Raw genomic sequence first — 24,615 nt, forward strand, 5'->3', positions numbered from 1 at the left:
GGCAGATTAATAGTTTGGCATGGACTAGCTTGGCCAAAAGGCCTTTTTCTGACTAAGATACAGGAAGAGGTTGGACAGGGAAGAACTTTGTTCCTTGCAGTGGAGGAAATTGATGACTGTCTTTGATGAGGAATATAAAGTCAGGAAGGGTTGAGCTGGAGTCGTCGAGTTAGAGTACCATAGCAGACCCACAGGCCCTTCGGCACACGTAGTCTGTGCCAACCTATTAACCTGCCTGTTCCCACTGACCCACACAACACAATCTTCTTCACAAGGGAAGGGAAACTAAAAGCTCTAGGCCGCAGGATTGGGGTTACAGGGGAAAGACTGAAGAGGGTTGTGAGGGGAAACCTCTTCGCCCAGAAGGTGGTGGGTATATGGAATGAGCTGCCCGAGGAAGTGGTTAAGGCGGGGACGATAATAACACGTGAAGGTCATTTGGATCAGTACATGAATAGGAGGGGTTCAGACGGGTGTCAGACAAATGGGACTAGCTTGGAGGATAGCTCGGCTGGGTCGAATGGTCTGGTTTCAAAGACTCTCTACCCCTGGCTGAAAAGAATTGAGCAGCAGCTGTTTTTGGAAGCGGGTTCCTGGCGACGTCTGCAGGGGCACCACTCTGTACACCCGACCATCTGTTAGACAGTGTTTCCTGTGTCCTGGGGTGTTTCTCAGGCATGCCGTGTTGGTGCCAGAATGTGTGGCATTCAGGTGTGTTGGCTGTTAATGCAAATGACACATTTCACTCTATGTTTCAATGTTGACAATGTGTAAAACGTTTTACAAACTTTTTCATTCATCTCTTAATACACAAATATTTTCATTAACCATAGAAGACATTCGAAATAGTGACAGTTACAGGATAGTCAGGACATTTCCCGTACCAGGTGACTGAATGTTCATACCCTGGCCTGATCTTCCCACCTCACACGAGGCTTTCTCTGTCATCCTGGTGGTGCCTCTCTCTCAGGCATAAAGGGCTCCACTAGTACAACAGGTGGTAACACACAACTGTCGACTTTACCCTCCCTCCCTATACCCTCCTCGGACAGATTAGGCAGGGTTCCCAGTGGCTTCCCACTTCAACTCCATTCCCCATTCCCATTCCAGCACATCTGTCCACGGCCACAATGAGGCCACTCTCAGGTTGGAGGAGCAATGCCTCATCTGTCTGACTAGTCTCCAACTTGACGGCATCGATTTCTCCGACTTCAGGTAATTTCTGCATTCCTCCCTCCTTTTTCCGTTCCCCATTCTAGTTCCCCTCTCAACCCTTGCCTTCTCCCCACCTGGCCATCACCTTCCACTGGTTCCCCTCCTCTTTCCCTTTCTCCCATGATTCACTGTCCCCTCCTATCAGATTCTTCCTTCTTCAGCTCTTCACCTCATCCACCTCTCACATCCTAGTTCCTCACTTCATCCCCCCTCCCCACTCATGCACCTTCTCCCTCACCTGTCACCCACCAGCTCCCCCTCACCCCACTTTATTTGGGTTTCATCCCCCTTCCTTTCCAGTCTTGGCCCAAAACATCAACTGTTTATTCATTTCCATAGATGCTGCCTGACCTGCTGAGTTCCTCCAGGATTTTGTGTGTGTTGCTCTGGATTTCCAGCATCAGCAGGATCTCTTGGGTTGATGGGTTTGCCCTTGTTTAACCGACTTCACTCGGCGTGTTCGGTTCCCACGCTGCATCAGCAGCGAATTTTTCACCCACCTGTCCACTGATTTGATCAATTTCTCCATCAGCCTGGTCAATCCACTGCTGGATGTGAACTGCACTTTCTCCGAGGTTTCCCTGTGTGATCTGTTTTGTTAACCACCTCCCCCCCACACACCTGAATGCATCCCCATAGAACAGTACAGGCCCTTCTGCCCTCTCCCATCCCCATACAGCCGGGAGAAGATTGAACAGTAATTTTGGGCTCCTTATCTGAGAAAAGGTGTGCTGGCATTGGAGAGGGTCCACAGGTGGTTCACGAGAATTATACTGAGAATGAAAGGGTTAATGTGTGAAGAGCATTTGATGGCTCTGGGCCTGTACACACTGGAGTCTAGATGAATGAGGAGGATTTCAGTGAAACCGACTGATATTGCAGGGTCTGGATGGAGTGGGTGTGAAGAGGATGTTTCCTACACTGGGGGAGTCAAGGCCAGAGGGTGGTGAATCTGTGGAATTCATTGCTACAGACAGCTGTGGTGGCCAAGTCATTGGGTATATTTAATCTGGAGGTGATAGGTTCTTAATTAGTCAGGGTATCAAAGGTCACGGAGAGAAGAAAGAGAATGAGGTTGAGTGGGATAATAAATCACCCATGATGGAATGGTGGACCAGACTCGATGGGCTGAATGGACTAATTCTGCTCCTATGGTCTTGGGGTCCTGTTGCGCTGCAGAATTGTAAATTTTAACCTCACTTTGGGATTTCGCTTTCCCCGGATACTGCTGGGAGATTTCAAGCTTTGATCATTGTTGCCCTATCGCTGTGTGTCCTTGAGCTGCTGGTCAGACTGGAGTTATCTCTGGATTTATTGCAGAGCTGCTTAGCATCACCCAGCTCACTGAATCCTGTCAGCGTTGTCTGATCTCCCCGCAGAAGCTGATTTGTGCCAAACTCTTATCCTGCCTTGTCCCATCGACCCAATCCTGGATCATAGCCGTCCAAACTCCTCCCGTCCATGTACCTATCCAAACTTATCTTAAATGTTGAAATCGAGCCTGCATCTACCACTTCCACTGGCAGCCCATTCCACACTCTCACCACCCTCCGAGTGAAGATATTCCTCCTCAAGATGTGATGGCCATTTGAAAAATAGTCTAGTTTAAAAAAATCTCAGTTAGACTTTGTTCATTCCAGTAATGATGGGTGTTCACTGTATGGTTCATCTCTGGGAGCTCAGGTACACAGAACAGAACAGAAAGGCCCTTCAGCCCACAATCATTGTACTATACACAATGCCAAATTAGACTAAATCTCTTCTGCCTACACATTATCTGTGTAAAAAAAAACTTGCCTCTCATATCTCCTGTGAAATTACTCCCTCTCATCTTAATAACATGCCCTCTGGTATTAGACATTTCTACCCTGGGAAAAAGATACTGCCTGTCTTCTCTATCTATGCCTCTCAAACTTAAAAACCTCTGTCAAATGTCCCCTCAATCTCCGCTGCTCCAGAGAAAACAACTTGGTATAGCACATGCCCTCTAACCCAGGCAGCAGCCAGGTAAACCTCTTCTGCACCCTCTCCAAATCCTCAACATAAGAACATAAGAAATAGGAGCAGGAGTCGGCCATCTGGCCCGTCGAGCCTGTTCCACTGTTCAATAAAATCATGGCTGATCTGGCCATGAACTCATCTCCACCTACCTGCCTTTTCCCCTGACACTTAACTCCCCTACATTGCAAAAATCTAGCCAACATCCTTCCTATGGTGGGCCACCCAGAATTGGACACATACTCAGTGCCTGGACTGACGAAGGCGAGCTTCTGTCTACTGGCATTTTTATTATTCAAAGTGTGAACATGTCGTTGCTACAGTCGGAGGGGGGAATGTAGACGCTCGGATGGAAATGGTCGGCAATCATTTCTGCTCTGTCTGGCTGTCAATTGATTCAGAGTGTGTCCACTTGCTTGCTTTTGGAGTATTGTGGAGCAATTTTGGCCCTTTATCTAAGAATATGGAAAGGGTCCAGAGGAGGTTCATGAGAATGATTCTGGGAATGAAAGGGTTAATATATGAGGAGCGTTTGATGTCTCTGGCCCTGTATTCATTGGAGTTTAGAAAAATTAGGGGGAATCTTGTTGAAACCTACCAAATATTGAAAGGCTTGACAGAGTGGATATGAAGAGAATGTTTCCTGTAATGGACCAGAGGGCCCGGCCTTAGAATAGAAGGATATCCATTGGAACAAAGATGAGGCAGAATTTCTTTAGCCAGAGGGTGGTGAATCTGGAATTCATTACCACAGACAACTCATTGGGTATATTTAACATGGGCGTTGATATGTTCTTGATTAGTCAGGGCAACAAAGGTTACAGGGAGAAGGCAGGAGAATGGTGTAGAGAGGGATAATAAATCAGCCATGATGGAACAGTAGAGCAGACTCAATGGGCTGAATGGCCTCATTCTGCTTCTATGTCTTATGGTCTTATTCCTGATGCTCAGCTCTGGTGGACACTTTGGGTCTGCAGTTGGCCTCAGTACCAGTCAGGCTCAGTGACAAATGGGATACCTACCAAGAGTACCAATCGCCGTCACCAATATTATGTCCAAAATCTCCAGAGGGCTCTACCTCCACAGGAGAGCATTCCCCAAGTCAAAATTATTTTAATACATAATAAATAAATATTTAGTAACTGTTGCCCAGAATTCAGAGTGCTCCTGTAGCCAAACTGCGCTGTCCGTTCTGCGGGCAGGCCATCTCCACTGTCCGCTTACAGGTCCTCGCGTTCAGATAGCTCCCTTATCTCATTCAGCAGTTCATAGAACGATGGCCGCTCTTCAGGTCTCTGAGCCAGGAGAGAAAACGAAAGATTAGAGGTCGCTGGAGGTCACAGTCTCACACCACGTGGACACATTGGTCATTTTGCAGTATCCACATAAGGTTCTCCAAACGTTCGTGCAGATGCAAGTATTGTGGGAGTCTCAGCCACACCAACACCACCCCACAGGCTGTGTGTTCAGGGCACCAGCCCCTCCCCCAGTGAAAGCATTCCTTCCCCCTCCCCCAGTGAAAACATTCCTTCTCAGATCCTCAATTGAGACCAAGTTTGGAGTATTGTGTGCAGTTGTAGTCACCTACCTACAAGAAAGATGTCAAAAGATGGAAAGAGTGCAGAGAAGATTTACAAGGATGTTGCCAGGACTTGAGTTACAGGGAAAGTTTGAATAGGTGAGGACTTTACTTCCGAGAATGTGGGGAGATTTGATAGAGGTAATCAAAATTATGAGCGGGACAAGAAATTCTGCAGATGCTGGAAATCTAAGCAACAAGCACAAAATGCTGGAGAAACTGAGCAGCAGGCAGCATTTATGGAAAGGAGTACAGTCAACATTTCAGGCCGAGACCCGTGATGGGTAAAATTATGAGGGATGTAGATTGGGTAAGTACAGGAAGGCTTTTTCACTCAGTTTGGGTGAGACTATCACAAGAGGTCATGGGCTAAGGGTGAAAGGTGAAATGTTTAAGAGGAACCTGATGGGGAGCATCTTCACCAGTGGGTGTGGGATGTGAAACGAGCTGCCAGCGGAGTTTGATTTGAGAGAGGTTTGGATAGGTACATGGACGGGTTGTGAAGGTCCTGGGTCCAGGTGCAGGTCAACGGGACTAGGCAGAATAACTTTAGATGGGCTGAAGGGCCTGTAGTGTTCTATCACTCTATTGCACACCAAGTATTCTCACCCTGCTTCACAGATACCCCCACTCTGGGTAGGTGGGGGTGAAATTCCCAATCTCTGCCCTGATGATGTTCATCCCAATCGGGTCCTCGCTAGCCGCCCTCACCCCACCCCCCAGACTATCCTCAGCGGGGCCGGGGGTGGGGGGGGGACCACAGTGCCCCAGTGGTGGGAGGACTGGGAGCTGACACCCACCCGAATGGTGGGAGGATCACCTCCTATGGTGGGAACACCTGACCATGACACCTACCCCCAAGCCCAGGGAGCAGTGACCCTGGTGGGGGCGAGGGAAATAACACTGCAGGTGCTGTAAATTTGGAACAATGACTTTATCAATGGTCTGGGCAGCCTCTCTGCAGACAGTACCAAGTGAAAGTTTATTGTTGTCTGAAACAAAGCAACGCTCTGAGCCAGTGAGGGGGTGAGCACACTAGGCAAGGGTCCTGGGGCTGAGACATTGGCTCTGGATCTGCTCCCACACCCACTGCCTGAAGCACCAGGGAGAGGCGCCATTCACCGCTGTTACCTTGGGGTGCTGCGTTGCGCTCTGTGGGACTTTCCACCGCTCACCAGATGAGTGGCCTTCCTGTGTGAAAAGCTGACGTGTGAGCAGAGCACAAAACCACAGGAAACATCAGAGCGCACAGCAAAATCCCCTCGTCACCTGGCACCGCCCATTAACTTCACACTGCAGCCTTGCAGACCCTTGCTGCACTGGGCCAGGCTGCAGGCTGCAATGCAGCATGCGTGGGGATGTGAAGGCGCCTCCTCGGGCATTGGATCCTCTTAACCTGGCAGTGGGCATCAGAGAAAGGCAAAGAAAACACTGCGTCATAAACACAAGGGGTTCTGCCAATGCTGGAAATGCAGAGCAGCACACACAAAATGCTGGAGGAACTCAGCAGGTCGGGCAGCATCTATGGAGGGGAATGAACAGGCGATGTTTCAGGCCGAGGCCGGAAAGGAAGAGGGAAGATGCCAGATGCAAAGAAAAGGTTCAGCGAGCTTTCTCTTTGTAGCAAAGGAGGACAAGAGGTGACTGGATAGAGGCGTACAAGATGATCAGAGACATCTTCCCACGGTGGAAATGGCTAATGGTGATTGGAGGAAAGTCTAGGGGGATGTCAGAGGCAGGTTTTTTCACACAGACAGTGATGGGTGTGTGGAACACACTGCCAGGTGGTAGAGGCAGATACATTACTGACATTTAAGAAACTCTTAGATAAGTACACAGATGATAGAAAAATGGAGGTTATGTGGGAGGGAAGGGTTTGATTGATCTTAGAATAGGTTAAAAGATTGGCACAACATTGTAGGTCAAAGAGCCTGTACTGTGCTGTAGTAGTGTGTCCTATAGTACGTCCTGTCCTATAGTGTGCCCCAAGTCCTGGGTCCCAAGTTCCATGTTCCAAGTTCTAAATTGTGAACCGTGTGAGATTCAGTCTCGACCGCTGACGCCCAGGACAGGGTCTCTGCTCCCTGCCAGGAGGCAGTGAGTTACTGCTCACAACACTGGGGCACCACGGTAACATAGTGGTGAGCACAACACTATTACATCTCTGCACACCAGAGTTCAGATCCAGCATCCCGTGTAAACAAGTTTTTATGTTCCTTCCCGTGTACGTGTGGGTTTCCTCTGGGTGCTCCAGTTTCCTCCCACAGTCCAAAGATGTGCTGATTAATAGGTCATTGTAAATTGTCCTGTCATTAGACTCACATTAAATCGGGGCTGCTGGAGAGTACAGATTGATGGGCCGAAGGGTCTGTCATCACTGTACGAGGGGTGATTGATAAATTCGTGGCCTAAAGTAGGAGATGAGTTACTAACTTCAAACTTTCTGCATTGTCACTCAAAGAGTTGAACTGCATGTGCATGTAATGAGAGTGTCTTGCACCTCCAGGTGGTCCACAGCAGGGGCGATTGATAAGTTTGTGGCCTAAGGTCAAAGGAGATGAGTTATGCAGCTGTCGTTACATGCATGTGAAGTTCAACTCTTTGAGTGAAAATGCAGAAAGTTTGAAGTTAATAACTCATCTCCTTCTACCCTAGGCCACAAACTTATCAATCACCCCTGCTGTGGACCACTTTCTGGAGGTCCAAGACACCGACTTCTACAAAGAAGGGATCCGTATGCTCCACGACTGCTGGACTAAGCGTGTAAACAAAGGAAAAATAAATGTGCTAAGTTTTCTAAAATTGACTCCTTCTACCTTAGGCCACAAACTTATCAATCACCCCTCGTATGTCTAAGTAAATAAATAAATAAAAGTAAATAAAACAATATGTACCTCGAACCAGCAGCAGGTCATCATGTTGTAGATGGAGCAGGAGGCCAGTTTCGGCTTGTGAAGGCGAAATCCAGCCGCGATTTCCTCCACCAGCTCAGCGTTGGAGCAATTATCGTATGGCATCTTCCCTTCAGTGAATACCTCCCACATCAGCACCCCTGTGGACAGACATCGAGAGGGTAAATAGCAGCTCTCCCCACCACTGAGAGCACTATACCCCCATTACACACCCCTCCATCACTCCATTACACACCCCTCCATTGCCCCATTATACACCCCTCCATCACCCCATTACACACCCCTCCATCACCCCATTACACACCCCATCACCCAATTACACACCCCTCCATCACCCAATTGCACACCCCTCCATCACCCAACTACACACCCCTCCATCACCCCATTACACCCCCCTCCATCACCCCATTACACCCCCCTCCATCACCCCATTAAACCGAGAGGGTAAATAGCACTTCTCCCCACCACTGAGAGCACTACACCCCCGCTCCATCACCTAACTACACCCCATCGCCCCATTACACATCCCTCCATCACCCAATTACATACCCTCTATCAGCCTCTTGCACCCTCCTTATCCTCCCTCTCAACTCTCCTCCCCTTCCCCCTCAAACCTCTTCTCATCCCCTCCACTGCCTACATCCCAACCCCCACTCCCCCCCATAAGACACAGGAGCAGAATTAGGCTATTCAGCCCATCAAGTCTGCTCCACCATTCCATCATGGCTGATTTATTATCCCTCTCAACCCCATTCTCCTGCCTTCTCCCCTTAACTTTTGACACCCTGACTAATCAAGAACCTATCAACTTCAGGTTTAAATATTGAACTTTCTCCTCATTTCACACCCTTATTCCCTCTATCAAAGTGCACGACCATATACTTGCCAATCTTGCATTCCACCTGCCCTCTCTTTGCCCATTCTCCTAATCTGCCCAAGTCCCACATCCTCTTCAACCGAACCATCCAACACTGCACATCCCCCTGCCTGGGTCGAGGAGGTTCTCACCAAATGACCAGATATCGGACTTGCTGCTGAACTTGGAATACCGGAAAACTTCAGGAGCTGACCACTTGACGGGGAATTTGGAGCCGGAGGAGCTGGTGTACTGGTCGTCGAGGACAAACCTTCAGGCAAACAAATGAAAGGGTTAACGTATGAGGAAGCATTTGATGTCTCTGGGCCTGTATTCACTGGAGTTTAGAATAATGACGAAAAATCTAATTGAAACCTCTCAAGTATTGAAAGGCCTAGATAGGTAGCCGTAGAGAGGATGTTTCCTTTTCTGGGAGAGTCTAGGGCGAGACGGCGTAGCCACAGAATAGAGTGACGTCCATTTAGAACAGAGATGAGAAGGAAAATCTTTAGCCAGGGAGTGGTGAATCTGTGGAATTCATTGCCACAGGTAGCTGTGGATGCCAAGTCAATGGGTACATTTAAAGCAGAGGTTGATAGGTTCTTGCTTAGTCAGGGTGTCAAAGGTCACGGGGAGACGGCAGGGGAATGAGGTTGAGAGGGATAATAAATCGGCCATGATAGAATAGCAGAGCAGATTTGATGGGCTGAATGGCCTAATTCTGCTCCTGTATCTTATGGTCAGATCTTAGAGAGTGAGGGCCAGAGACCTTTTCCCAGGGCAGAAGTGTCTAATACACAGGGGCATAATTTTAAGGTGATTGGAGGAAAGTGCGGAGGGCATGTCAGAGGTAGGTTTTTATCAGAGAGTGGTGGGTGTGTGGAATGCTCTCCCGGGGGTGGTGGTCGAGGCAGACACATTAGGGACTTTTTAAAAAGTTTATTCATCGAGATACAGCATGGAGCAGGCCCTCATGGCCTAACGAGCTGCACCACCCGGCGGCCACCGACACAGTCCTATACTAATCACAGGACAGTTTACAACGACACGTCGACCTACTAAACATTTGGACTGTGGGAGGAGACCACAGCGCCCGACAGAAACCCACGCACTGACTGGAAGGAACATACAAACTCTTTACAGAGGATGCCACGATTGACCTTCGAACTCTGAAGCCCTGAGATGTAATGGTATCATGCTAACCGCTACACCACCATGGCACCCTGAATAGACTGAGATAGGCACATGGATGATGGAAAAATGGAGGGCTAAGTGGGAGGGAAGGGCTAGGTTGATCTTGGAGTAGGATAAAAGGCTAGCACAGCATTGTGGGCTGAAGGGCCTGTACTGCTGATCTATAAACACGGGTCGCTAGCTCTGTATAGTTATGCTAAGCACTACGCTCCTGGGCCAGCCAGCGACAGGGAATGCAAAGATCCCACAAACCGCAACACAGCAATAACTGAATTGCTTGCTTTCCCCGGAGGCCGCACCAGTGGGTGGAACGTTGGCCAAGAACGAGCACTCTGGCACATGGGACAGGAACCTCCAGCAGTAGAATCGGGGGTACCTCAGTGTCAGGGACCCGGTTTTGATCACAACCTCTGTGTGGAGTTTGTACGTTCTTCCTGTGACAGCCAGGGTTTCTCCAGATGCTCCTGTTCTCCCCCCATATTGGTGGGTCAGTGGTATAATTGTCCCTGAGGGGTAGAATCTAGGGGGGGTAAGGGGAGACACAGAGGGGGAGGGGAGGGTGCATGATCGGTCAGCACAGACAAGTTGTCTCACCATCTGGTACGGAGGGGCCACTGCACAGGATCAGCAAAAGCTGCAGAAAGTTGTAAACTCAGCCAGCTCCATCATAGACACTAACCTCCCCAGCATCGAGGGCATCCTCAAAACGAGATGCCTCAAAAGGGCAGCATCCATCATTACAGACCCGCATCACCCAGGACATCTCCCTCTTCTCATTGCTACCATCGGGGAGGAGGTACAGGAGCCTGAAGACCCACACTCAGTGTTTCAAGAACAGCTTCTTCCCCTCTGCCATCAGATTTCTGAATAAACAATGAACCCATGAACATTGCCTCACTATTCCCTCCGTCGTCAGATTTCTGAATGGACAATGAACCCATGAACATGACATTAAACAATCTTAATTTGTGTTGCTGTTGTTGTTTTGTTGATTCAGATAAATGTGAATCTTGCGTAGTTTCATGAATTCTCTGTCTAATTTCAGAAGGATATTCCCCGTCCCTTGGCTAAAGAAGCAGAATAGCTTATCCACTGTGAATATCTCATTACCTTGTCATTCCAAAATCAGATACTTTGATGATGAGCGAATCTCCAACGAGACAGTTCCGTGCTGCCTGTAACGACAGCAGAGAGAGATTACTTCTCCGTTGTGCTCTCCCTGAACGGTTCACAGTGCCAGATCCCCAACCCTTGCAATGGTCCTCAACAACGGACAGAAAACACCGGTCAACTGGGCAGTCCAGTGGTACGGTGTGCAGACCTGCTGCCACCCAGCACCAGAGACCTGGGTCCAACCCCGACCTCCAGCACTGTCTGAGTGAAGCTATATGCTCTCCCCACGACCACATGGGTTTCCCCTGGGTATTGCAGTACTGCGTGTGGTTCTGGTAACCTACCCATAGGAAAGATGTCGATAAAATTTGAAAGAAAGCAGAGAAATTTGCCAGAATTTGAGGACCTGAGTTATAGGGGAAGGTTGAATAGGTTAGAACTCAATGCCCAAGAACGTAAAAGACCGACGGGAGATTTGAATGACATATACACAATTGAGGGGTATAGATAGGGTAAATGCAAGCAGCCTTTTCCACTGTTGGGTGGGACTACCAGAGGTCATGGGTCAAGGGTGAAAGGTGAAATGTTTAAGGGGAAGATGAGGGCAAACTTATTCACTCAGAGGTTGGCCACAGTGTGGAACAAGCTGCCAGTGGAAATGGTCGATTTCAATGTTTAAGAGAAGTTTGGATAGGTACATGGACGAGAGGGTATGGAGAGCATATGGTCTGGGTGCAGGCCGATGGGATGAGGCAGATTAATAGTTCAGTATGGTTTAGATGGGCTGAAGAGCCTGTAGTGTCTATGAATCTATGACTCCTGTTTGCTCTCACATCCCAATGGCATGCAGTGTGTCGGTGATGGAGGGCGGGGGTGGAATGGGATTGGTTGATACTGGTTGCTTGATGAGTGTGTACCCATCTTCCCCGGGTCCTGTCCTGAGGACCGCTTGTAAACTCAAGTGGGTTGTGAGTCACAACCCAGCCACTGGTAACTAGTTGCTTCACCAGCTGGTATGGGAGGTTCACTGCACAGGATCGGAAAAAGCTGCAGAAAGTTGTAAACTCGGCCAGCTCCATCATGGACACTACCCTCCCCAGCATCGAGGACATCTTCAAAAGGCGATGCCTCAAAAAGGCGGCATCCATCATGAAGGACCCCAGCACCCAGGACATGCCCTCTTGTTGCTGCCACTGGGGAGGAGGTACAGGAGCCTGAAGACCCACACTCAGTGATTCAGGAACAGCTTCTTCCCTTCTGCCATCTGATTTCTGAATGGTCTATGAACCCATGAACACCTTCTCACTAATTTTCCCTCTTTTTCTGCACTACCTACTTAAATTAAATACACAGATACTTACCTTATTGTAATTCATAGTTTTATTACCATGTATTGCAAGTACTGTTGCCACAAAACAACAACTTTGCCAGTGATATTAAACCTGATTCTGGTTGTGATAAACTGTACAGGACGCAATCCTCACCATCCTCTCTCCCCACTCCATCCTGATTCCCTCCATCTGCTCTACACTCTCTATACCCCTACCTACGAAAACCCAACCATCCCAGGGCAAAAATGCCTAATACCAGGGGACATGATTTTAAGGTGATTGGAGGGAAGTACAGTATATGGGGGACGTCAGAGGTAGGGTTTTTACACACAGAGAGTGGTGGGTGTGTGGAACACCCTGGCAGAGATAGTGGTAGAGGCAGATACATTAGGGTCAAAGTTTATGTATAGTTTTTCATGAATCCTATTATACTTTTTTATTTTCCTGTAAATGCATACTAGAAATCAAATCTGCACTTTGGCATACATGCACTTTGGTAATTTGACTTGGGCGTGAATGATGGAAAAATGGAGGTGGTTAGGCCGATCTCAGAGCAGACTAAAGGTGGGCACAACACGGTGGACTGAAGGGCCTGTACTGTACTGTACGTTCCAAGCTCTGTCTCCCGCTGGCCCGCATGTGGAGGAAATGGCTGACAGTATATGGTGCGGACAGAGGACAGGCCCTCATGGAGTGAGGGTCAGCGTAGGGTCCTGGCTGCTCTCACTGGGCCAGTGGGGGCTGTGTATACTGCAGGTGTCAGACCCTGGGCATAAGAAAACGGAATCCCTTATTCCCACCTCCTGCAAGGGGGGGTGGTGTCAGGGGTTTAAACTCAGAGGCAACCCAACCCCTTCCAGCTGAGCTGGATATAGTCAGACCCTGGTAGGCTTCATGCTGGTGTCTCAGGGTTCCAGTCACGGTCACACAGCCAGTGACAGTCCTCTCAGCCCATCAAATCCCTACTGTACTTTCCCTTTTACCAAGACTTCTGGGCTGATTCAAGTTCTTACCCAGACGCATCTTACCAATAATACCCCTGCCTCAACCATGCCCCTCAGGCAGTGCATTGTTGATTCCATGCCCTCGGGGGGGGGGGTAACACATTCAGGGTTCTGCCTGGATTAGAGGGCATGAGCTATAACAAGAGATTGGACAAACATAGGTTGTTTTGCCTGGGGCGGTGGAGTCTGAGGGGAGATCTGAGGGAGGTTTATTACATTGTGAGAGACATGGATAGTGTAGACAGACAGTATATTTTCCCCAGGGTTGAAATGTCTAATACCAGAGGGCATGCATTTAAGGTGAGAGGCGGTAATTTCAAAGGAGATGTGAGGGGCAGGTTTTTTTTACATAGGGAGTAGTGGGTGCCTGGAATATGCTGCCCGGGTGTATGACAGAGGTGTTCAAAAGGCTCTTAGATAAGAGAAAAGAGAGACAACGATTTGCTTTATTTGTCACATGTAAATCAAACATACAGTGGAGTATGATGTCAAGGACCAACTCCAAGGATGTGCTGGGGCAGCCCACAAGGGTCACTATGTTTCCTGTGCCAACACGGCTTCCCACAACTTACTGACCCTAAGCCGCACGTCTTTGGACTGTGGGAGGAAACCACAGCAGCAGGGGAAACTCTCGCAGTCACAGGGAGAACGTAGAAAGTCCTGACGGTCAGGCGCGGGAATTGAACTCAGATTCTGGTGCTGTAATAGCGTTACACTATCTGCTACGCTACTGTGGTAGAAAACGATAAGGTCACCCCAAATAGAGAACTCAAAGCCTGGTATGTAACTGAAACACACCCTGGTATTGGCCAGAGAGGAGGCCAGTTGCTTCCCGCCGGAATACCGAGTCCAACCTCTACCCCGATGCAGGAAAGAATAGCAGATGGATTTTCAAATCTACCGGCACTTGTATGTGCAGGGAATGAGGAGATATGGACATTGTGTAGTAGGAAGGGATTAGTTTAGTTAGAAACATAGAAACATAGAAAATAGGTGCAGGAGTAGGCCATTTGGCCCTTCAAGCCTGCACCACCATTCAGTATGATCATGGCTGATCATCCAACTCAGAACCCTGTACCTGCCTTCTCTCCATACCCCCTGATCCCTTTAGCCACAAGGGCCATATCTAACTCCCTCTTAAATATAACCAATGAACTGGCCTCAGCTGTTTCCTGTGGCAGAGAATTCCACAGATTCACCACTCTCTGTGTGAAGAAGTTTTTCCTCATCTCGGTCCTAAAAGGCTTCCCCTTTATCCTCAAACTGTGACCCCTCGTTCTGGACTTTCCCAACATCGGGAACAATCTTCCTGCATCTAGCCTGTCCAATCCCTTTAGGATTTTATACATTTCAATAAGATCCCCCTCAATCTTCTAAATTCCAGCGAGTTAATTCCAGTGTGTTAGAGATTTAATTACTAGTTTAATTAGCTCATTAGACCATTTCCTGTTTGTGTTCTACATTCCATCTCCCTCTCCCTCTCACCTCTCCTTAAATCTCCTCTTAAACACCACCATCATGCAGGGTCCCTGGAGGGTAGGAGATTGAGGGGTGAGGTAACAAGGTCACGAGTGGCATAGACAGGGATTTTCCCCATAGTGGAGATTTAAGGTCAGAGGTGAGAGATTTAAAAGGACTTCAGGGAGACAGCTTCTTCATACAATGGTGTATATTTGCAATGAGCTACCAGAAATAGTGATTGAGACAGGCATATTAGCAAAGTTTAAAAGCTGTCTCGATTGATGGGAGAGGTGGAAACCAGGCAGACTGGACCACCACAGAGGGGCCTATTTCTTGATGGGAAAAATGTTCCAACCATCTGTCTCATCTATCCCTCTCATGGTTTTATCAGTATCATTCTCTCCAGAGAAAACAAAACCTGCCCGCCCCGCAGTAACTGAACTCTTCAAACCCAACACCCAAAGGTCAATGAGGGAGGTAATCTCATTGGAGACGGTCTAGGGGTTCATGAGAATGATCCCAGGAATGAGAGGGTTAACAGGAGGAGTGTACACGCTGGAATTTAGAAGAATCTCATTGAAACCTGCTGTATGATGAAAGGCCTAGATAGAGTGGATAAGGATAGGATGTTTCCTAGAGAGAGGAAGTCTAGGACCAGAGGGCACACTCTCAGAATAGAGGGACGTCCATTTAGAAAAGAAATGAGGAGGAATTTTTTGAGCCAGAGGAGGTGAATCTGTGGAATTTACGGCCACAGACAGCTGTGGAGGCCAAGTAATTGAGTATATTTAAGGTGGAGGTTGATAGGTTCTTGATTAGTCAGGGTGTCAGAGGTTACAGGGACAAGGCAGGGGAATGGGGTTGAGAGGGATAATAAATCAGCCGCAATGGAATGGTGCAGCAACCTCGATGGGCCGAGTGGCCCGATTCTGGTCCTATGTCCTGAGCTCAATCGCAGTAGAAGCAGGTCGGACATCGAACGACACAACCTTTGAGCAGAGAGACAGAGGAGAGCCATTACCAGGTCCCGGTGAATGAACTGGTTGTGTTCCAGATACTCCATGCCTTCACACACGTCCTGGCACATCCCCAACAGCGTGTGTCGGCCGAATGACCCACGGTTGTTTCTCAGGTACTCCGACAGGCAGCCATGCTCCATGTACTCGAAGACCAGGAAGATGGAGCTGTCCTGGTTGCACACGCCATACAACTGCACCAACTTCTCATGAGAAAGCTTCCTGCAAAAAAGCAGAGAGCAACGTCACCTCTGCAGTGAGTGTAAGTGTGTGTATGTGTGTCTCTGACTGAGTGGGTCTGTGTGTGAGTGTGTCTCTGACTGAGAGAATGTGTGTGTGTGTGTCTGACTGACTGAGTGTGTCTGTGTGTGTGTTTCTGAGTGTGTCTCTGTGTGAGTGTGTCTCTGACTGAGTGTGTGTATGTGTGTCTGTGGGTGAGTGTCTCTGACTGTCTGAGTGTGTCTGTGTGAGTGTGTCTTTGACTGAGTGTGTGTGTGTGTGAGTGTGTCTCTGATTGCCTGATTGTGTCTGTGTGTGAGTGTCTCTGATTGTCTGAGTGTGTGTGTGTGTGTTTGGCCCTGACTGTCTGAGTGTGTCTGTGGGTGTGTGTCTCGGACTGTCTGAGCGCGTCTGTGTGTGAGTGTGTCTCTGACTGAGTGTGTCTGTGTGTGAGTGTGTGTTCATGTGTGTGTGTCTGTGTGCATGTGTATGTGTGTCTGTGTGTGAGTGTGTGTCCATGTGTGTGAGTGTGTGTATGTGTGCGTGTGCATGAGTGTGTGTGCATGAGTGTGTGTGCATGTGCGAGAGTGTATGTGTGCATGTGAGAGTGTGCATGTGTCAGTGAGAATGTGTGTGTGTGAGCGTGTGCATGAGTGGTGAGAGTGTACGTGAGTGAGTGTGTGTGTACATGTGTGAGAGTGTGTGAGTTCTGTGCGTGTGAGAGAGTGGGTGAGTGTGTGCATGAGTGTGCGCATGAGTGTGCACGAGTGTGTGTGTGTGTGCGCGTGTGTATGTGAGTGTGTGGGTGTGTGTATGTGTGTGTGTGTGAGAGTGTGTGTGTGTGAGAGAGAGTGTGTGTGTGTGTGAGAGAGAGAGAGTGTGTGTGTGTGTGACAGAGAGTGTGTGTGTGTGTGAGAGAGAGTGTGTGGGTGTGTGTGTGTGAGAGAGTGTGTGTGTGTGTGTGAGAGAGAGAGAGTGTGTGTGTGTGTGAGAGAGAGAGAGTGTGTGTGTGTGTGTGTGAGAGAGAGAGTGTGTGTGTGTGTGTGTGTGTGTGTGTGTGTGTGAGAGAGAGAGAGTGTGTGTGTTTGAGAGAGAGAGTGTTTTGGGGCTTTGTTTCGCTGTTGTTGCTGCTGCTGCTAGTGTTGCTTTGTGTTCTGTGTTGTGTTTTATTGACAATAGACAATAGGTGCAGGAGTAGGCCATTCGGCCCTTCGAGCCAGCACCGCCATTCACTGTGATCATGGCTGATCATCCACAATCAGTATCCAGTTCCTGCCTTATCCCCATAACCTTTGATTCCGCTATCTTTAAGAGCTCTATCCATCTCTTTTTTGAAAGCATCCAGAGACTTGGCCTCCACAGCCTTCTGAGGCAGAGCATTCCATATGTCCACCACTCTCTGGGTGAAAAAGTTTTTCCTCAACTTCGATCTAAATGGCCTACCCCTAATTCTTAAACTATGGCCTCTGGTTCTGGACTCACCCATCAGCGTGAACATGCTTCCTGCCTCCAGCGTGTCCAATCCCTTAATAATCTTACATGTTCCAATCAGATCCCCTCTCATCCTTCTAAATTCCAGTGTATACAAGCTCAGTCGCTCCAATCTTTCGACATATGACAGTCCCGCCATCCCGGGAATTAACCCTGTGAACCTACGCTGCACTCCCTCAATAGCAAGAGTGTCCTTCCTCAAATTTGGAGACTAAAACTGCACACAGTACTCCAGGTGTGGTCTCACCAGGGCCCTGTACAGCTGCAGAAGGACCTCTTTGCTCTTATACTCAATTCCCCTTGTTATGAAGGCCAGCATGCCATTAGCTTTCTTCACTGCCTGCTGTACTTGCATGCTTGCTTTCAGTGACTGATGTACAAGAACACCTAGATCTTGTTGTGCTTCCCCTTTTCCTAACTTGACTCCATTTAGATAATAATCTGCCTTCCTGTTCTTACCACCAAAGTGGATAACCTCACATTTATCCACATTAAACTGCATCTGCCATGCATCCGCCCACTCACCCAGCCTGTCCAAGTCACCCTGCATTCTCATATCCTCCTCACATTTCACACTGCCACCCAGCTTTGTGTCATCGGCAAATTTGCTAATGTTACTTTTAATTCCCTCTTCTAAATCATTAATATATATTGTAAACAGCTGCGGTCCCAGCACTGAACTCTACGGTACCCCACTGGTCACCGCCTGCCATTCCAAAAGGGACCCGTTAATCGCTACTCTTTGTTTCCTGTCAGCCAGCCAACTTTCAATCCATGTCAGTACTCTGCTCCCAATACCATGTGCCCTAATTTTGCCCACTAATCTCCTATGTGGGACTTTATCAAAGGCTTTCTGAAAGTCCAGGTACACTACATCCACTGGCTCTCCCTTGTCCATTTTCATAGTTACATCCTCAAAAAATTCCAGAAGATTAATCAAGCATGATTTCCCCTTCGTAAATCCATGCTGACTTGGACCAATCCTGTTACTACTATCCAGATGTGTCATAATTTCATCTTTTATAGTTGACTCCGGCATCTTTCCCACCACCAACGTCAGGCTAACCAGTCCGTAATTCCCTGTTTTCTCCCTTCCTCCCTTTTTGAAGAGAGGGACAACATTAGCCACCCTCCAATCCACAGGAACTGATCCTGAATCTGTAGAACATTGGAAAATGATTACCAATGCATCCATGATTTCTAAAGCCACCTCCTTAAGTACCCTGGGATGCAGACCATCAGGTCCCGGGGACTTATCAGCCTTCAGACTCAACAGCCTATCCAACACCATTTCCTGCCTAATATAAATTTCCTTCAGTTCATCCATTACCCTAGGTCCTTTGGCCACTATTATATCTGGGAGATTGTTTGTGCCTTCCCTAGTGAAGACAGATCCAAAGTACCTGTTCAACTCGTCTGCCATTTCCTTGCTCCCCATAATGAATTCACCCACTTCTGTCTTCAAGGGCCCAATTTTGGTCTTAACTTATTTTTTTCCTTTTCACATACCTAAAGAAGCTTTTACTATCCTCCTTTATATTCTTGGCTAGTTTACCTTCGTACCTCATTTTTTCTCCACGTATTGCCTTTTTAGTTACCTTCTGTTGCTCTTTAAAAGTTTGCCAATCCTCCGGCTTCCCACTCGTCTTTGCTATGTTATACTTCTCTTTTATTTTTATACTGTCCATTACTTCCCTTGTCAGCCACGGCCTCCCCTTACTCCCCTTAGGATCTTTCTTCCTCTTTGGAACAAACTGATCCTGCACCTTCCGCATTATTCCCAGAAACACTTGCCATTGCTGTTCCACTGTCATCCCTGCTAGGGTATTGTTCCATTGAACTTTGGCCAGCTCCTCCCTCACAGCACCATAGTTCCCTTTGTTCAACTGTATTACTGACACTTCTGAGTTTCCCTTCTCCCTCTCAAATTGTCGATTAAAACTTATCATATTATGGTCACTACCTCCTAATGGCTCCTTTACCTCGAGGTCCCTGATCAAATCCGGTTCATTGCACAACACTAAATCTAGAATTGTGTTCTCTCTGGTAGGCTCCAGTACAAGCTGTTCTAAGAATCCATCTCGGAGGGACTCCACAAACTCCCTTTCTTGGGGTCCAGTACCAACCTTATCCCTCCAGTCTACCTGCATGTTGAAGTTCCCCATAAGGGTCTGTTTTACTTAGAGACACATCACAGAACAGCCCCTTCCAGCCCACCGAGCCTCACCACCCAGCGACCCACCAATTTAACTCCAGCCAAATCACAGGACAGCTGACAATGACTAATCGACCTACTAACTGGTTCGCCTTTGGACAGTGAGAGGAAACTGGAGCGGTTGGAGGAAACCCCCACACAAACACAGAAGGAGTGTACAGGGCACAGTGGAAATGGCCTCCGGACTCCAACACCACGAGCAATAGTAGAGTCACACTAACCGCCCTGTTGCGTGGCACCCTGTCGCTGATTGAGTCATTCTGCTGAACGCCGTGAACGTGCTACATCGGCATTGGAACGTGTGGCCGCATTTGTGGGCTGCCCCCAGAACATCCTCGCGTGTGTTGGTTGTTAATGCAAACCACACATTTCACTGAACGTTTCAATCTACACATGACTGATAAATCTGAATCCAAATCCAAATGGCCGGCTTCACTAACATGTCCTGCCAGGGCAGGGGATGATGGCTACGCCTGGACTAATGAGGAGGAGATAGTGAGGGGGGCGGTGGAGGAAGGAGACAATGTAAGACACGCGGCTGGCCAATTGTGAGTGCATATGGCCAGGTATCACGGGGAGAACACATAAACTCCTTATAGACAGCAGCAGGAATTGAACATGGGTCATTGGCACTGTAATAGCATTACATTAACCATGACACTACCATACCGTCCCACCGCAAAACCCATAGCCAGATGTGACCAGATACACTCTCTGTAGCCAGTGGGTAGGTGTCAATGTCTCTGGCCAGGTGTGACCAGATGTTGGTGACTATGCTAACAGTCTGATGTAGGCAGATGTCAATGTCTCTGTCAGATGTTGGTGACTATGACCAGTGGGCTGGTATGGGCAGATGTCAATGTCTCTGGCCAGATGTTGGTGACTATGCTAATTGCCTGATGTCAGCAGATGTCAATGTCTCTGTCAGATGTTGGTGACTATGACCAGTGGGCTGCTGTGAGCAGGTGTCAATGTCTCTGGCCAGATGTGGCCAGATGTCAGGACTCCCCCATTGCAGCTGGTGACCTTCAGCCCTCCCCGGATAAGGCAGTGTTTGACCCCACTCCGCTGCTCTCCCTCCCACAGTCCTGGGTCCTGAGGGAATGTAGCAGAATGAAGCCCCCATTCTCCACCCTCCAGCCCACCCCAGTAACTCACATCATGATCTGAGCTTCCTCGATGAAGTCCTCCTCGGACATGGCTCCCTCACGGATCGTCTTGATGGCCACTTTGTGTTGGTTCCTCCAGTAGCCCATGTGCACCACTCCAAACTGACCACAACCCACCTCCTCCATGAAAGTCAGGGCAGTGGCCGAGATCTCCCAGGCCCCTGAGACACAGCAAACAAGTTCAGTTTGTTGTCACTTAACTGAACGCATGTATACCACCAAACAAAACAGTGTCCCTCTGGATCAGGGTGCACAACACAGTACATATAACTCACACACAACCGTACACATGTATACCACCAAACGAAACAATGTTCCTCTGGGCCAGGGTGCACAACACAGTACATATAACTCACACACAACCGTACACATGTATACCACCAAACGAAACAATGTTCCTCTGGGCCAGGGTGCACAACACAGTACATATAACTCACACACAACCGTACACATGTATATCACCAAACGAAACAATGTTTCTCTGGGCCAGGGTGCACAACACAGTACATATAACTCACACACAACCGTACACATGTATATCACCAAACGAAACAATGTTCCTCCAGACCAGGGTGCACAGCACAGTACATATAACTCACACACAACTGTACACATGTATATCACCAAACGAAACAATGTTCCTCTGGGCCAGGGTGCACAACACAGTACATATAACCCACATACCAAACACATAAGGTAATATCACCTAAAATAAAGTAAAAAATAATAAGGTACGTTTCCAACAGAAGTTAAAAAGTGAGCAGTATAACGCTACTGGCACTTTGTACGTGATGAGACCTGGGTGGTGACAGGGAGTTCAGTAATATCAGGCCTGGGGGAAGAAGCTGTTTCCCACCCCAACAGTTTTTGTCCCAATGTTGTGGTATCTCCTGCATGACGGTAGGAGGCCAGAGAGACTGTTGGACAAATGAGAGGGAACGGTGACAATGCCAACCGCCTGCGTGTGCAACACTCCAGATAAATATCTCCGATGGGTGGAAGAGAGACCAAACAGTGAATTGTGGTGACCAATGGATAGTCCAGCTCCATCCACCCGTTCCCTGTCAGCTCCAAACTCCTCCATAAGTTTCCCCGTCCCTCCGAACACACACATCCCACCGAGACCCACGCGCCTGTCACCCCTCCTCACTGGGGTGTGGTGGTAGCGCAGCAGACAGTGTGACACAGTGACAGCTTGGGATGTCAGAGTTCAGAGTTCAATTCCAGTGTCAGTGTCAGCAAGTTCATATGTTCCTTCCTTCCCATGTGTGTGTGGGTCTCCTCTGGGCATTCTGGTTTCCTCCCACAGCCCAAAGACGTATCGGTTAGTAGGTTAATTGGTCTTTGTAAACTGTCCTGTGATTGGACTGGGGATAAATCAGTGAGATGCAGTATGGCTTGTTGGGCTACACTGCATCTCTAAGTAAATAAGTAACTCTCTCCTCTCTGAAACCTCCTCCCTACTCACTTGTCCTGTCCCACCATGTCCGAGAGTACCCTGGGTGCGTTCACAGCAGGCAGGTAAATGCAATTTGTGGCTGCAGATCTCGTAGGCCAGCTGGATACACTGGTCAGAGTGGCCCGTCCCAGCACAGATCTCATAGGCCAGCTGGATATACTGACCCGGCACAGGAAAATAAGGAAACACTCAGAAGATGAGCTTTATTTGTCTCATGTACATTGAAACCTGAAATAAGTTAGTGCACATGCGCCGGTCGTGCATGCAGCCTGTTACAGTTGCTCCGTAATTTCTTACTTTTAAACTTCTTAACTTAGTATTTGTTGTATTTCTTTTAAACCAATTTCCCCCGGGATCAATAAAGTATGACTATGACTGTGACTATATACAGTGAAATACATGCACAAAGAAGAGAAAATCTGCAGATGCTGGAAATCCAAGCAACACAGACAAAACGCTGGAGGAACTCAGCAGGGCAGCAGGCAGCATCTATGGAAAAAGTACAGTCAATGTTTCAGGCTGAGACCATTTGGCAGGACTGGATAAGAAAAGCTGAGCAGTAGATTTAAGGTGGGGGCAGGGAAGAGAGAAACAAGGTGATGGGTGAAACCTGAAGGGGGAGGAATGAAGTAAAAAGCTGGGAAGTTGATTGGTGAAAGAGATACAGGGCTGGAGAAGGGGGAGTCAGATAGAAGCAGACAGAGGCCATGGAAAAAAGAAAAGGGGGGAGGAGCATCAGGAGGCGGCGATACACGGGCAAGCAGATAAGGAGAGAGGGGGAAAAGAGGATGCGAAATGGTAGGGTGAGGAGCATTACCGGAAGTTCGAGGAATAAATGTTCATACCATCAGGTTGGAGGCTACCCAGACGGAATACAAGGTGTTGTTCCTCCAAGAGTGGCCTCATCACAGCAATGTAAGAAGCCATGGATGGTCATATCGGAATGGGAATGGGAAGTGGAATTAAAGTGGGTGGCCAGTGGGAGATCCCACGTTTTCTGGTGTACAGAGCGTGGATCCTCGGTGAAGCGGTCTCCCAGTCAATATCGGGTCTCGCCGATATACAAGAGGCCATACCTGGAGCACCGAACACAGTATGTGAACCCAACAGACTCACAGGTGAAGTGTTGCCTCACCTGGCAGGACTGCTTGGGCCCTAAATGGTAGTAGGGGAGATGTATCACTTGTTCTGTTTGCAAGGATAAGTGCCAGGAGGGAGATCAGTGGGGGGGGGGGGGACGAATGGACAAGGGAGTCGCGTAGGGAGCGATCCCTGCGGAAAGCAGAAAGGTGGGGGGGAGGAGAGAGGGAAAGATGTGTTTGGTGGTGGGATCCCATTGGAGGTGGCAGAAGTTTCAGAGAATTACATGTTGGATGCAGAGGCTGGTGGGGTGGTAGTTGAGGACAAGAGGAACCCTATTCCTGGTAGGGTGGCAGGAGGGTGGGGTAAGAGCAGAGGTGCTCGAAATGGAAGAGATACGGTTGAGGGCAGCGTTGATGGTGAGGAAGGGAATCCCCTTTCTTTGAAAAAGGATGACATCTCCTTTGTTCTTTAATGAGAAACCTCAACCTGTGAGCAGATGTGGCGGAGACGGAGGGATTGAAAGAAGGGGATGGCATTTTTCGAAGTAACAGGGTGGGAAGAGGTATAGTCCAGGTAGCTGTGAGAGTCCGTGGGTTTATAATAGACATCAGTGGATAAGCTGTCTCTGGAGATAGACAGTGAGATCAAGAAAGGGAAGGGGGGTGTCGGAAATGGACCAGGTAAACTTGAGGGCGGGGTAGAAGTTGGAGGCAGAGTGGATGAAGTCGATGAGTTCAGCACGGGTGCAGGAAGCAGCACCAATGCAGTCATCGATGTAGTGTGGGAAAAGTACAGGACGGTCACCATCGTAGGCTTGGAACACAGACTGTTCCACGTAATCGACAAACAGCTGGGACCCGGGCGAGTTGGAGGAAGTGGGAGGAGCCGAATGAGCAATTATTGAGAGTGAGGGCAAGTGTTGAGCGAAATACATTGTTTGCGTCAACAACCAACACAACCCAACAATGTGGTGGGGGCAGCGCGGAAGTGTTGCCACACACTCTGGTGACAGCACAGCAAGGCCACAATGCTCGGCAGGACAACACAGAACACAGCAAGCAACAGGAAAACAAGTCCCTCTCTCCCATCCACACACACACCAAGCACCGTTCCCTCCTTGCTCACAGACATACCGTAACTAAATCCTGCTGTGGACGGGGCTGTTTCTCTCCAGGAAGACACAGGGTACCTCAAGCGTGTGACCAGACCTACAACAAACAAGGACCGAATTACTCAATATCCAGACAACCAAGATGGTCTCCACTCCTGCTGGGAGGGATTATGAGCATCTCTTGCACTC

The 24,615-nt window shown here is 48.6% G+C and overlaps 1 protein-coding gene across 1 annotated transcript in view; it reads right to left on the reverse strand.

The window, feature by feature from the left end:
- Positions 1–10: 10 nt before the first annotated feature.
- Positions 11–24,615, reverse strand: part of LOC140193778 (tyrosine-protein kinase ITK/TSK-like) — a gene marked incomplete at its 5' end in the record, with an annotated part of 30,359 nt that continues 5,754 nt past the window's right edge. Inside the window, 7 exons of the mRNA XM_072250946.1 lie at positions 11–4,508; positions 7,687–7,844; positions 8,713–8,831; positions 10,865–10,929; positions 15,685–15,901; positions 20,763–20,934; positions 24,449–24,523. Coding sequence (XP_072107047.1) covers positions 4,434–4,508; positions 7,687–7,844; positions 8,713–8,831; positions 10,865–10,929; positions 15,685–15,901; positions 20,763–20,934; positions 24,449–24,523 — 881 coding nt within the window. The remainder of the gene's footprint in view (positions 4,509–7,686; positions 7,845–8,712; positions 8,832–10,864; positions 10,930–15,684; positions 15,902–20,762; positions 20,935–24,448; positions 24,524–24,615) is intronic.

Source organism: Mobula birostris, unplaced genomic scaffold, assembly GCF_030028105.1.
Source record: "Mobula birostris isolate sMobBir1 unplaced genomic scaffold, sMobBir1.hap1 scaffold_841, whole genome shotgun sequence".
Classification (NCBI taxonomy): Eukaryota; Metazoa; Chordata; class Chondrichthyes; order Myliobatiformes; family Myliobatidae; genus Mobula; species Mobula birostris.